Below are 12866 nucleotides of genomic sequence, written 5' to 3'. Positions count from 1 at the left end.
TTTGGGTAGGACTACTCTCGACCAGCCGAGAGGGCCACAAGGAATTGGGTACATACAGGTGTGAAAAAGACAAATAATCGATACCCAAAGTTTATCTGAAAAGACCGTGCATCAACCAAGGATCGAACAACAGCTCCTTTGCAGTAGCTCGTTCTTCCGGCAACCAGCAAAGCATGCGCCTAAGGAATCGCAAGAAATCTTCCTTTTCGCCGTCTTCAAGTCTTTCCTCCAGAGTCTCGAGATCGTAATCCGGAGTCGGAACCGCACCTTTCCATTGGCCTAGAAGAAAGAAGGGAGTTACTACTTTTAGTGCATTTACATAACGGCTTCGGGCATGGAAGGGTTGTACAAACCGTTGGCATCCCAGAATTGGTGCGACCTCTCGCTTCGAGCGAGAAATTGTGCAGGAGGCATTCCTAGAACAGCTTGCATTTCTGCTAGATGCTGACCATCATCGAGCTTTCCCTCGTCATTTCGGGCCTTGAAGAGGTGACGACGTTCGAAAAGATCCCAAATCTTCGGCTACTGTCAGCTTTTCAACAAACACCGTGACCGTGCCAACAAGTCACCTACCACCATCCCGACATTCCAAATGTCAACTTTCTTGTCCCATTTCATGTTCATAATGACTTCCGGTGCGCGATATATATCCGGCATGATATCACCCTGTTGGTTCTCTGTTCCCAATCGACCCTCTCCCAAGTCACAGAGCACAGGGGTGCCAAAAGAAATAGGGAGTGGTCGTGAGACGTAGATTATACGATCTGAAAGAGACTTTCGGGGTACGGGAGCCTCAACCTCCGCTTCTTCAAAACAGGATAAAATTGAAATATCTTTGATGCCCAGAAGAATATTATTTGGTTGGATGTCTGCAAAACCAATCAATCTTGCCCAGGAGCAAGTCTAACCGTGACCGGCTGATAGCTCGCGTGTGAAATTGAGTCACTGACCTGTATGTATGACTTGTGCTTCGGTATGAAGGAAGTCGAGAGCCGCGAGGATATTTCGCATAGTAGTTCTCACCATAGAGCTGCTCATGACTTTACCAGGGAGAAGTGATGTGAGTTGGTCGAGGCTTATGCCTAGCGGCGGATGCACAAGGCATGTATGAATTCTATGTCCATCGGGATTTAGAATCTGAAACGTTTCAACAACGGCCGCAGACATGACTGGCCTGCGTGGTCGGATCGAATTGATTTTAGGTGGTTATAGTTTTGCAGTTCCTGGGAAACAGATGTTGTGGTGATGTAAACTTTGAGTGCTACATAACAATGGCCCCTATCTAAATGAGCCCATATCCACGGTGCGACAAAGCAGTAGGCCCTACAAGAGATCACGGCATAGCCACACGGTCGCAGTTGAACCATAGCCAAGCTTGCCAACAACCTGATATCGATGATTGAAAATTTCACCAATACGGACGGGATAGAATTTCTCGGGCTTATAGGTTGGAATGCTCTCTTCTTCAATTAGGACAGAAGGGTCGATGTTCTCCCATCCCGAACCAGGGAAGACTCGTGGTTTCTGTGAGAGAGTTGTAGTGTGCGCGCATCTCCTTGAATATGCGACCTTTGATGATATTCTCGCAATTGATGAGAATTTTGGTCTGCAAAAAGATAGATGGCAGTGTTTGTATAGCCGGTAGAAGTGTCGCCTTGGCTCCATGGTGGGTGTGGTCAAGTTGAAAAGCGCTTCCTGAATATATTTTGGCCAGATTCGTATGTCACATGCATGGCTGGATATTCCACCAACTAATTGTCTTTGACGTTGACATACAATGCATTTAATTTGCCTTGGTTCCCAGTCTTTATGTTAGTTCGAGCATAAAAGGTTAGCAGCTTCTCTGATAATAAAATTTACATTAACTACTAGTTGAAGCGTGCTAGATTGTCTCCATACATTGGATGACGTCGGGAGGCCCAAGGGACTAAGGCGGCGCTAGTGCGGCGGAGTTCATCCACTGCCAGCATCCGCCGAACTGTCACCGCAGCTTGCTCTTCATCGCGCATCCTTGCTATCATTGTCGTTGGTCCACGGGTGGGCCACGTCCAGATGGCGTTGACATCAGTAAGGACAACCATTCTATGCGAATTGCGACCGGGTCACAACTAACCCGACTCACGTGGAAATAGTGGAAAGCGTTCAACTTCTTCGACGTCTCCGCAGTGAAGCTGCCGGAGGAGAGCTCCTCGATCTTCAATGTACCCCCTCCCTTGGCCTCTCCGCTACACAAGTCCGTCACGCTCACACTTAACCTCGGAATGACCATAGTCTGATATTATCTCCCTCTCCACCGGCTCTGCGAACATCTTCCTCGGGTCCAGCGATGGCTTTGTCCATATCATCTCGACAAACTTCAAGCTTGTCCGGTCGTTCAGGGCATCGGAGACTGGTTCGATCGCACACATTAAACAGATAGAAGGCACATCATTGTTGGTAACAATAACGGAGGATCTCCCCAGTGAGGCAGCCCTGAAGGTCTGGGCCCTCGACAAGTCCGAAAAGAAGACCGGTACGCCTCGATGCCTGTCGACGACGCATGTCCAGAACGCGAGACGAATGTTTCCCGTACGTATAATAGCTCGAAATGCACCACCTTCCTTTTCGGCTTGGTACTAAATGAATGCGGGGCAGGTATCTGCTTTCGCGGCACTCGATGATTTATCGCAGGTGGCAGTTGGCTTCGCGAACGGATCCGTCACGATTATTCGCGGTGACCTGATCCATGACCGCGGCGCCCGGCAGCGGATTGTGTTTGAATCGGAGGAGCCAATAACGGGACTGGTGGTGCAGAGCGGCCCAGTATCGACCTTGTATATTTCGACTACGAATCGCATCCTGGCCCTGGTTATCTCAGGAAGGGGACAGGGACAACCGGCCCGCGTACTCGATGATATGGGATGTGCTGTTGGTTGCCTGAGTTTGGATAGAGACACGGGCGACGTTCTGGTTGCCCGAGAGGATGCGATATATACGTACGGACCACACGGCCGAGGCCCGAGTTATGCCTTTGAGAGTCGTAAAGACTCCATCACCACCTTTAAAGACTATGTGGCTCTGGTTTGCCCACCTAGAGATACGACCGCCAAGCCTGACACTCTGCGCAACATGGGTGTCGGTCAGGCAGACGACATATTCAAGACGACCACATTCACCCTGCTTGATACTGATTTGAAGTTCATCGCGCACTCCGAGTCTCTCGTCTCTTCCGTGAAAAACATCTTCGTGGAATGGGGGGATTTGTTTCTTCTCACTACGGACGGAAAGGTATGTTACTACCACCGAGTGTTATAGCTGTGGCTTACACGAATTAGCTATATCGGTATCGCGAGAAAAGCCTTCAACAGAAGCTCGAAATTCTGTACCAGCGCAACCTATACATTTTGGCGATCAACTTGGCACAGAAAACGGGCGTTGATACACTTCAGCAGAATGCGATCTACCGGAAATACGGTGATTTTCTGTATCAGAGAGGCGACTACGACACGGCAATGCAACAATACCTTCGAGCAATTGACAACACGGAACCTTCTCAGGTCATTCGCAAGGTTGGATCTTCCGCACCATTAGTAGAGGAACATGCAGCTGATTATTGCATAGTACCTGGACACACAACGGATACATAACCTCATCGAGTACCTTGAAGAGCTTCATGATCATGACCGAGCTACAGTCGACCATACCACCCTGCTCCTTAACTGCTACGCCAAGCTGAAGGACACTGGCAAACTTGATGCGTTCATCAAAGCTCCTGGTGAGCTGAAGTTTGACCTGGAAACTGCAATCGCTATGTGTAGGCAAGGTGGCTACTTTGAGCAAGCTGCGTACTTGGCTACGAAGTATGGCGAGAATGATATGGTGGTTGATATCTTGATTGAGGACTCCAAGAAGTATGCGGAAGCTGTCGAGTACATCTGGAGGTTAGACCCGGAATTGGTTCGTGCATTCTCATCGGTCGAACCCCTACTGTGATCACTGACAATTTCAGGCATACCACAATTTGATGAAATATGCCCGAGTATTGCTATCCAATTGCCCGGAGAAAACCACAGAGCTTTTCATCAAGTACTATAAGGGCCAATATACTCCAAAGACCGAAGTCGAAGCACCGTCCATGGAACACCAAGCACAGCCGACCAGTACCCTGCAGAGCTTAGCTGCGTTCCTCCCTCTGTCTTTGATTAACGCTAGCGCGGGCTCAAAGCCGGAAGTAGAAGCACCGCCAGCCGAAGACAAGGCTACCGAGGAGTTGGTGGAGTATCAAATACCCAAACCAAGGACAGCATTTTCGGCGTTCGTGGGCCATCCGGATGAATTTATATCCTTCCTGGAAGCTCTCATTCAACAGGATAATTTGAAAGAGGATGATAAGATAGACCTCTACACGACTTTGTTCGAGATGTACCTGGATACCGCAAGCCGGCAGAAGGATGCCGCGCAGAAGGTTGAATGGGAGGACAAAGCAAAGAAGCTCATTGAAGGCAAGGATGTAGGGAGACCCACCTGTTTCTTTCCGCCGAATCATGCTAATTTCCGTTCAGATACCAATTTCCACGTCGAGTGTCCTTTTGCTCTCTGATCTTTCTGGCTTCCGTGAGGGCTCCACGCTCGTACGAGAGCAAGAAGGCCTCTTGTCAGACATCTTCAGGTCTTTCACCTCCGCGAAGGATACTCAGGGTGCCATCAAAGCATTGAAGAGATATGGCCCCGAGAAGCCTCAACTATATGTGGATGCACTTACGTACTTCGCCTCGAGCCCGCAGATTCTGGAAGAAGCTGGCGATGAATTGGACGCCGTGCTCAAGAAGATTGACGAAGGAGGGCTCATGACGCCACTCCAAGTCATTCAAACTTTGAGCAACAATGCAGTTGTCACAATGGGTCGCTTGAAGAAGTACCTCAGTGACAACATTGAGCGGGAACGAAAGGAGATTTCTACTGTTGGTTGCCTTCGTATTCATTGACTTCTTCCAGCTAACGATAGTGTAGAACCGCCGCCTTATATCTAGCTACAGCACCGAAACGGAGAACAAGAGGAAGGAGCTTGAACAACTGGGTAGCAAGCCTGTTGTCTTCCAGGCCCGTCGATGCATGTCCTGTGGCGGCGCCCTGGACCTTCCTACGGTGCACTTTCTTTGCAAGCATTCCTTCCACCAACGATGTCTGAACCGAGTGGACGAAGACGCTGAATGTCCTGCTTGCGCACCGCAGAATTCTACTATCAAAGCCATTCGGAAGAGACAGGTCGAGTCTGCAGACCAGCACGATCTGTTCAAGGGTGAACTGCAACGCTCTAAGGACCGATTTGGGGTGGTCAGTGAGTTTTTCGGTCGGGGTGTGATGCGACCGCAAAGTACTATGGAGTGATGAGGCATGTAATGAACTGGAAGATACCTCTATGTAGATGCATCATGCTCGCTTTTGTTCTCGTTTTGTCCGCTTTCTGATCGCATTTGCTTGTTCCCATCTACTTGTGAGAACCCATACCTCAGGCACCAAATGCTTATCAGCACGTGCTTTCGCGTCGCTCCGCTCCCCAGATTTGCGGGACGCGAGTGAACCAACCAGCTAGACTCTTAGCATTGAATGATACCAAATCGCATGTTCCTTGAATTCTAGTTTTCAGACGTATACCAACCTACCAATGTCCTCCAATCGCGTGATCCAGGACTCCGACGATGAAGATGATCCTTTGGCGGGGCCCCTCTCTCCCCGACCCAGAGTCGATAACACAGACCTTGACATACGGGCAGGTTCAGGACATTATCAAGCCCATGAGACCGGCCATGACTCGCACATGAATATCAATTTCGATCAATTCCTGCAATCGCAAGAATCCGCACTTCATGTAGTTTCATCCTCCCAGCAACGAAGAGAAGCTCGATGGATACCGGCCGATGCGGGGGGCGGATCGATTGGTGAGGGATACGCCAAGTGCATAATGGATCAACCACTGACAAGCATATCTACATAGGATCAATGATGACGGAGATCGGAATTGCACAGCAACGACTATTCGATGATGATGAAACACACAATACGGAACGTGCTCGGTATCAATACGCCGGTGATATGGAGGCCGCGGAGACGGATTCGGCAGCTATTCAGGAACAAATTGCTGCAGAATTTCCCCCGCATGACGATATCGCCTTAGTTCCTAATGAGCATACCCATGGCTCCTCGGAACAACCACCCATATATACTGAAGCGCAGCCTGATATATCCGACACTCTGCCCTACGGAACCGGACAGCACCCTCTTGACGCAGCAAACCTATATACCCACGAGCCAATCGCGAAGCCCAATGATCACACGAGCTTCAACTATTCGGTTACGACAGGCGCATCCTACAACTTGTTTGAATCATCCCTCCGCCCATCCGGCAGCTTCGACCTAGAGAATAACATCCCTACCCATCCAACCGGCACCATCGACACCGAGATCGCATACAAATCCCCTCGACGGGCTGGCTCCGTCCCACCTGTTCCCTTTTCCCCGCACGACACAGAGCCATTCTCCTCCGTGGTATCCCCTAAAGCCAGCCGATCGAAAAGCGACAATGCAGTGCAGCAATCATACCAAAGTGGCGATGAGCTCAACGGGCCGGTAACCATTGAAATCCCCGTCGCGGAGAAGAAACAACGAGGCCGCAAGAAGAAACAAAGCATCCCCGAGCACGACGAAGACGACGAACTAGCCCAAACCCACACCCCTACTATAATCCAGGATGTGACAACCGCCACCACTGCCTTGGATACCACTACCAACAATAAACCCGAAAAGCGCAAGCCAGGCAGACCCCCAAAGAACCCGAAACCACCACGCAACGAAGAAGACAACCAGCCAGGCTTAATCTCAAACGACACCACCGCATTCCCCATACCTCCAGATACCACAACTACAACCTCAACCCATCCCCTCACAACCACCACCGACCTACCCCCACCAAAGAAGCAAGCCAAAGAGCCCAAGAAGAAGAAACTCAAACGCGGCAAAACCACCTCTATAACCCTAACAAAAACATACGAATCTGAAGTCGAAGACGACGTTATCTGGGTAGACGAGCGACCCATTTCTACCACCATTACTCCCCAAACCGAGGTAGAACCCCAACTCGGCAAGGATAAGGACCACAACGCCACCATCCCCCCTCCTGCACATGAAGAGGCTCCTCCCACAATCCAGAACCCAGATCCAGAACCTGAATCAAATCCCGCACCAGCTCCCAAAAAGCGCGGCCGCAAACGAAAGAACCCAGTCGAAGAACAACCACCGGCACCGGCACCAGCTATAGATTCTCAGAATTCATCCTCCGATAAAGAGAACAATCCGGTATCTGACTCCGATCCAACTACACATAAGCAGGAAAATACACAACAGGAACCAGACCAACAACCACCACAAGACGGAGAGAACGAGAACGAGAACGAGCCCCAACAGGAACAGAATACAACGCCCTCCACACCCCTGAAACCAAACAAAGGCCCAACGAAGCACAGTCCGATATCTTCAACGACTAAAGTACCTTACCGGGTCGGATTGAGTCGGCGAGCGAGAATTGCGCCGTTGTTGAAGGTTGTACGACGGTGATGTGGTTCGCGATTGGGGAGCTTATTACCGTTGTCATTGTTGGTTCTTTTATTATTAGATCTGTCTTCTGTAGACAGATGAGTTGTGGTTGCATTGTAAATCATACGGTTGAGGAACTGGCGCAATCGTTATCGGGGCTTGAGCTACAGACGGAGCGGGACGGCGGTATACCATCTGGCGTTGTGGGTTCTTTTGTTGATTGACGTATTCAGTATTTTTACTATGCTCATTGTGTCATGCAATGCGATGTCTATGTTGTGGTCAAGTCCATCAAGAGCCACATGTCGTGCCAAAAGCATAAGTCAAATTTGTAAGACTAGCCTAGTGAGTGCAGACTAACAGTTCTCTCTGGGAAGCATCTCACTGCATAAGATGATGCGCCCCTTAACGTCCCATGACCGACTGTAATAGATACAGCCTCAATGCTACAGAGCTAAGCCGCTGTATAAAATATGGAAGGATCAGGCTTTCAGCCCCACATTAGCCTAATCCATCAACACCACGAGGAATAACAATATCACAATTGCCACCGATGAGCTTAGCTGCAACGACTTTCCTTCGGACTTCGCCGGCTTCGTAGGTTTACCAGAGCCAGCATTGGGACCGCCACCTTTGACGGTACCAGCATTGTCGCCACAATTACCATTATCAGGTCGACATCCGGCGCCGCAAAATGTAGACATGCTGCCACAAAAGCCAGTGCCACTGCAGCAAGGTCCAAACCGCGACCCGAGACAGGTGATGTTCCCACCACACATGCCGTCAACTGATACAGTCTTGGCAACAGGATTCTTGGATTTAGACTTTCGCGTTTGTCGATCGTCGAAGGCCTCGTCCTTACGATACCAGAGCTCAGGGGGATCTCCTAGGCACTCGCCAACCGTCACGGCGCGATAGCCCTCTGCAATAAGCTTTTGCAACATGTACTCGGTGAGGTTGTGGACCGTTTGTTCATGGACATCGTGAGCGATGACGAGCCAAGGCCTATCAAAATCCGTCCGAGAGGCCAAGTTGCGATCGAAAATGTCCTTGGATTGTTGGATCAGAGCCGGGCTATCATGACTGTAATCTTCTGTGTCGATGTCGTACAGGATGACATGATACCCAAGCGAGCCAAGATCTTCCAGACAGCCGGACTCCGCGGTACAGCTGGAGTACGGTGGGCGCATGTAAGTGGGGATTGTCCCTAGAATATTGCGTAGGGCGACTTCGTTCCACAGCAGCTGAACCCGGCGCTGGTCTTGCGTGACTTTACTAAGATCTTGGTGTGACCAAGTATGGCTGGCAACTTGGTGGCCACTGCGGTACATGCGTTGAATCAAAGATGCCCAAGGCATCCCAGGACTGTCAATCTCACCCTTGGCATTGTTGTTTCCTGTAACGAAGAATGTGACTTTTGCTTCATACTTGTCAAGAAGGTCAAGAAGGTCCTGAGTGTATTCCTTGGGGCCGTCATCAAAGGTCAGGGCAATCGTTCCTGGAGTGGTACACGAACGAATGAATTTCGGGCCATAGGGAACGTTGCCTATATGAGGCCGAGGAATCTTGTCTGTAGGAGGGCCTCCTGGAGTTGTGTGAGCGTCGCAATTACCGAAATCGATCTGACAGTCAGGAGAGCTGCAGTGGTTCTTGGTGTCCCCGCAATAACCTGTAGCCATCAGTACGGGCTAATTGGTCTACAAGGGAAGTAGTATAGACACACCAGCAGTTGAGCAGCATTTACCCTCAGGGCACTTGCCATGATCAGGGCCACAGCGAGGACTAGAACCACGCTCGACAAGCTTCTGATCGGGAGCATCTCCGTGAGTAAGGGGCAGTAGATGAGTTCCTTGACGGTCCAGCTGCAGGCTGAAGATGTTGCGCGCAGTCGTGCATGCCACAAAACCAAGCCCAGAAACAACCAAGCGAAGCATGTGCATTTTGAGATAGTATATTGTGATAAGATGTAATTCGAAGTAATCTGTAGAGTAATGGAGACAGTGGGTAGAGACTTGTACAGTTGATGAGATATGGTGTGGGAGAAAGAAGAAGATGGCTTCCAAGTAGACATTATTGCTTAGACGGACCGGGCCCTTCCTGATGTACATGGAAGTGACGACCCTGCATGCAGGGCAAGAAGCTACCGGCGAACGGGTTGAGCGACGGAAGGAGCTTGTTCAACAATATCAGGCAATGACGGTGAGGCTGAATTAGAACAGGTCATAACTAGATAGGAATGCTAACCTGTCTCATAGATCAATGATTTGACCGGGAAATAAGCTTCTTGTCTACTATTCGCAAGACTTTCTAGTCTTGCGGAACTCCATTGATGGGCACTGGGTTGACGCAGCATTGCATTGGTTTCTTCTTTTCATTAAGGGTATGGTCATGGCACCCAGAGAACTGGAAGGCTCATCATGTCTATAAGGTGAGTCCTAGTTACATGGGAAGCCGCCGTTCTGGGAATAAGACTTGAGGCTACCAGCACAAGATCATGTCCCTCGCGCAATTGAGCCTACGAAAAGCGGTGAGGGGATCGGGGTCGACTACTGTAAAGCCGGGACATGAGCAAAGTTACCAAGCTGTGAAATAGGATCAATGCTAACTTACTTGTGCTAAGTTATCCTCGCCAACAGCAGCAAAGACGTAGGGGGCTAGTGTGGGAAGATGAGGACCAAACTTGGCCGGGGCACTTTTCGCTACACCACCGACGGTGGCAATGAGGTGACGCCGATGGACTGTACTAAGTTGTGGGGAGTTGAATCTTTGCACCAGTCCTTGGACAAAAGCGCTAAGTTGAGCATCAGAGAAATGGAGCACGAGGGCAGATATGGCCGTCAGAGCCCTTTTCGTGACCACGGTACCAGCCGTATCGTTGTCAACGATGGACAGGACGGAGTTTTGCAAGGCAGTCAATTCGGGTTCTTTCAGCAGAGGACCAAAGCAAGTAACAACCTGGATCAGTACATCAATAGCATCACTGCTGAAGCCCTTCGATGGATCCTTTTCCAACATGCCCTTGACGATCGAGCCTCGCCGACTAGTAGGGGATGGGGTCGGGCCAGTCAAGCGGGGAATGAGGACGCGAGAGACGGCCGAATATGCCATTGTCGCCTCCTGACTTGGAGGCTGACCCGCCTGGGGCCGAGGAAGAGCTGTCACAATGTACCTCAGAGCAGTATTCGGAACAGATGTGTCAATGGTTTGCGAGGCTGTCAGGTTTGTGAGCTTTTCGAGGAGAGATGCAAGGCTTTCGAAGGGCAGTCGAAGGACAAGAGGGCCAAGACTAGACAATGTACATCGAGTTAGCCTGGTTGAAAGTTTTCTTAAGAAAGGACTTGAACAGACCATTTCAGGGCTTGGTTCTGGACATCGCCGTGTTGGTCATCTAAGGCCTTCAATAAGCCCTCAGCAAGCCTTGATGAGGAGACTTGGTCATGAGCCAGATAGGTGGAATTAGGATTATTTAGTATGCCAAGTAGATCATTTAGGGACATGTATCGCATATCCGGGTCAGGGTCGCCCAGCTTAGCGAGCAGGCTGTTAAGGCTGTGCTGCACCGACTGCCGGTCCGCCATGTTGGAGCCCCGCAGTGAGTTTCGGCGTTAGGATAGTGAAAGGTGGTCGAGGACAAAGATAACCCCTAACGATGGTGAGTAGGTGTTATAAAAAGTGTGTGCTTCAGACAGTCCGAATAAGTTTTCGCGCAACCAATTTAGGGATGAAGCTGGGACTGGGGAACCACCGAAGCAACAAGTGGGATGATGAATTGGGGAGGAGATAGAGTTAAAGTGGTGTTTGTTATCGGAGCTGCTTGTGGCAGCCTCAGGCATGAAGCAAGCTTCTACGGCGGACCTTTAAGACCCTTGGTGCATGTTTCATGCTTGATCAATTCAGAACCACGCGGTGACCTCGAGAATGTGCATTGACAGAGCCAATTGAAAAGAACGTAAGAGTCTTTCACTAGGCCCATGTTTTTTGCTTACAATGCCGAGGAAGATAAATGGCTATAGCCTTCAGTTCTCGAGCACGCGGTCCATGCGAGACAGAACTACAAGAACCAGCGGTCTTCCCCGCACGGTGCCATTACATCATCCGCGGTAATTACAGATGTTAGTACATGGGGAGTACTTTGCTACTCCATAGTGAGCAACGCTAATTACCAGGTAAACCAGCAAGTAAGCAACCGGTAAAATGATCGTGACAGCAGGGAAGGGGAGCCACTCCGGCAGCTGCCGCTCCGAGAAGTTGACCAGGAATGGAATTGCAACGTAACGAAGGCCAGTCCGGGACTGCCTTCAATTAGGTCATACCATCCCCGTCCAGCCTCCTGCTTTCCCCTCATACTTTCTCTTCCTTCTTCTCCTTCTTTCTTCCGCTGCCTTTTTCTTCCCGTCAATTGCATCTCATTGCTACCGTATCTGTTGAGCTATACCGCTTTTTAAAATCATCATCTAGCCATAAATCATCTCACAATGGTTCTCGCACGCCCTCATATCCTCCGCGCATCTGCTAGGGCCGTCGGTGCCGGCATTAACGTCGCAGCTCGCCGACCTCCCACACAGCAATTCGCTCGCAGGGGTTACGCTCAATCGCATGACGCTCCCAAGTCCTCCGATCTGCCATGGTAGTTATCTTCTCTCTGAGGCCCAAGTCTCACTGGTTCAGGACACAGGACTAAAGACGCAATTCTACTAGGCTCATCGCATCTCTTGGTCTTGGTGTCCCAACAGCATTCTACCTCCTTCAGTCCGGACCCAAGAAGACCCCTCATCACGGCCATGAGGCTCACGGCGCTGGCCACGTCGAGAAGGAAGAGAAGGCCCCTGCCGGTGAAGCTACTCCCCAGCCTGATCGCGACGCAGAGCAAAAGACAGATACGTCTTCCTCGTCTGCGGAGAGCACGCCGTCAACGGACGGAAAGCCGCCCTCGGAGGCAGACCAGGTGAGCCATTGATTCCCCGGCAGTAACGATCATTTCGTTCCTTTGACTTAGAGGATGGCCGACTAACTACTTTCCAAAATTCAGCCCTCCAGTCGCAAGGACAGTGGTAACTCGGCTACCATCTCTGGCAAGCAGGAGGGTCTCTCTAACACTAACACGGACAACCCGTACGTGAACGAGCCTGGAAAGAGTGCAAAGGGTGAGGGAGAAACCGAGAGCGCCAAGGTGAAGGGGACCGTTTCCCCCGAGCGCCCCCAGGCTTGATTGAGATGACTGTGGATCGTACATGTGAAAAGTCCACTTGTGTCTTTGACGAAGGCTACTGTATTTATCGTCCATGTGACATGATTGC

At 50.4% G+C, this 12866-nt stretch overlaps 7 protein-coding genes across 7 annotated transcripts; 4 read left to right on the top strand and 3 right to left on the bottom strand.

Moving 5' to 3' along the window:
- Nucleotides 1–91: 91 nt before the first annotated feature.
- On the bottom strand, nt 92–1665 carry An11g00950 (uncharacterized protein; the record flags this gene model as incomplete). The annotated part of the gene is made up of 5 exons (XM_059750034.1): nt 92–267; nt 354–522; nt 574–803; nt 951–1174; nt 1328–1665. The coding sequence occupies 5 exons, from the start codon at nt 1663–1665 to the stop codon at nt 92–94; spliced, it is 1137 nt and encodes a 378-aa protein (XP_059606307.1).
- A 387-nt stretch (nt 1666–2052) lies between these two features.
- An11g00940 (uncharacterized protein) lies at nt 2053–5367 on the top strand (the record flags this gene model as incomplete). Its single annotated transcript, XM_059750033.1, has 8 exons — nt 2053–2067; nt 2272–2568; nt 2671–3267; nt 3315–3548; nt 3601–3936; nt 3989–4489; nt 4542–4940; nt 4990–5367. The coding sequence occupies 8 exons, from the start codon at nt 2053–2055 to the stop codon at nt 5365–5367; spliced, it is 2757 nt and encodes a 918-aa protein (XP_059606306.1).
- Nucleotides 5368–5644: 277 nt separating this feature from the next.
- An11g00930 (uncharacterized protein) lies at nt 5645–7590 on the top strand (the record flags this gene model as incomplete). Its single annotated transcript, XM_001394064.3, has 2 exons — nt 5645–5753; nt 5924–7590. The coding sequence occupies 2 exons, from the start codon at nt 5645–5647 to the stop codon at nt 7588–7590; spliced, it is 1776 nt and encodes a 591-aa protein (XP_001394101.3).
- A 485-nt stretch (nt 7591–8075) lies between these two features.
- On the bottom strand, nt 8076–9509 carry An11g00920 (uncharacterized protein; the record flags this gene model as incomplete). The annotated part of the gene is made up of 2 exons (XM_001394063.1): nt 8076–9238; nt 9293–9509. The coding sequence occupies 2 exons, from the start codon at nt 9507–9509 to the stop codon at nt 8076–8078; spliced, it is 1380 nt and encodes a 459-aa protein (XP_001394100.1).
- Nucleotides 9510–10170: 661 nt separating this feature from the next.
- An11g00910 (uncharacterized protein) lies at nt 10171–11147 on the bottom strand (the record flags this gene model as incomplete). Its single annotated transcript, XM_001394062.1, has 2 exons — nt 10171–10855; nt 10918–11147. The coding sequence occupies 2 exons, from the start codon at nt 11145–11147 to the stop codon at nt 10171–10173; spliced, it is 915 nt and encodes a 304-aa protein (XP_001394099.1).
- Nucleotides 11148–11333: 186 nt separating this feature from the next.
- An11g00900 (uncharacterized protein) lies at nt 11334–11821 on the top strand (the record flags this gene model as incomplete). The annotated part of the gene is made up of 3 exons (XM_059750032.1): nt 11334–11489; nt 11583–11735; nt 11780–11821. The coding sequence occupies 3 exons, from the start codon at nt 11334–11336 to the stop codon at nt 11819–11821; spliced, it is 351 nt and encodes a 116-aa protein (XP_059606305.1).
- A 223-nt stretch (nt 11822–12044) lies between these two features.
- On the top strand, nt 12045–12778 carry An11g00890 (hypothetical protein; the record flags this gene model as incomplete). The annotated part of the gene is made up of 3 exons (XM_001394060.3): nt 12045–12196; nt 12268–12514; nt 12599–12778. 3 exons carry the CDS (start codon nt 12045–12047, stop codon nt 12776–12778), a joined length of 579 nt encoding a protein of 192 aa, XP_001394097.1.
- Nucleotides 12779–12866: the final 88 nt, after the last annotated feature.

The sequence above is a fragment of the Aspergillus niger genome, assembly GCF_000002855.4.
Source record: "Aspergillus niger supercontig An11".
Classification (NCBI taxonomy): domain Eukaryota; kingdom Fungi; phylum Ascomycota; class Eurotiomycetes; order Eurotiales; family Aspergillaceae; genus Aspergillus; species Aspergillus niger.
Note: the sequence above shows the minus strand (reverse complement) of the source record. Positions and strands in the feature narration are given on the sequence as shown.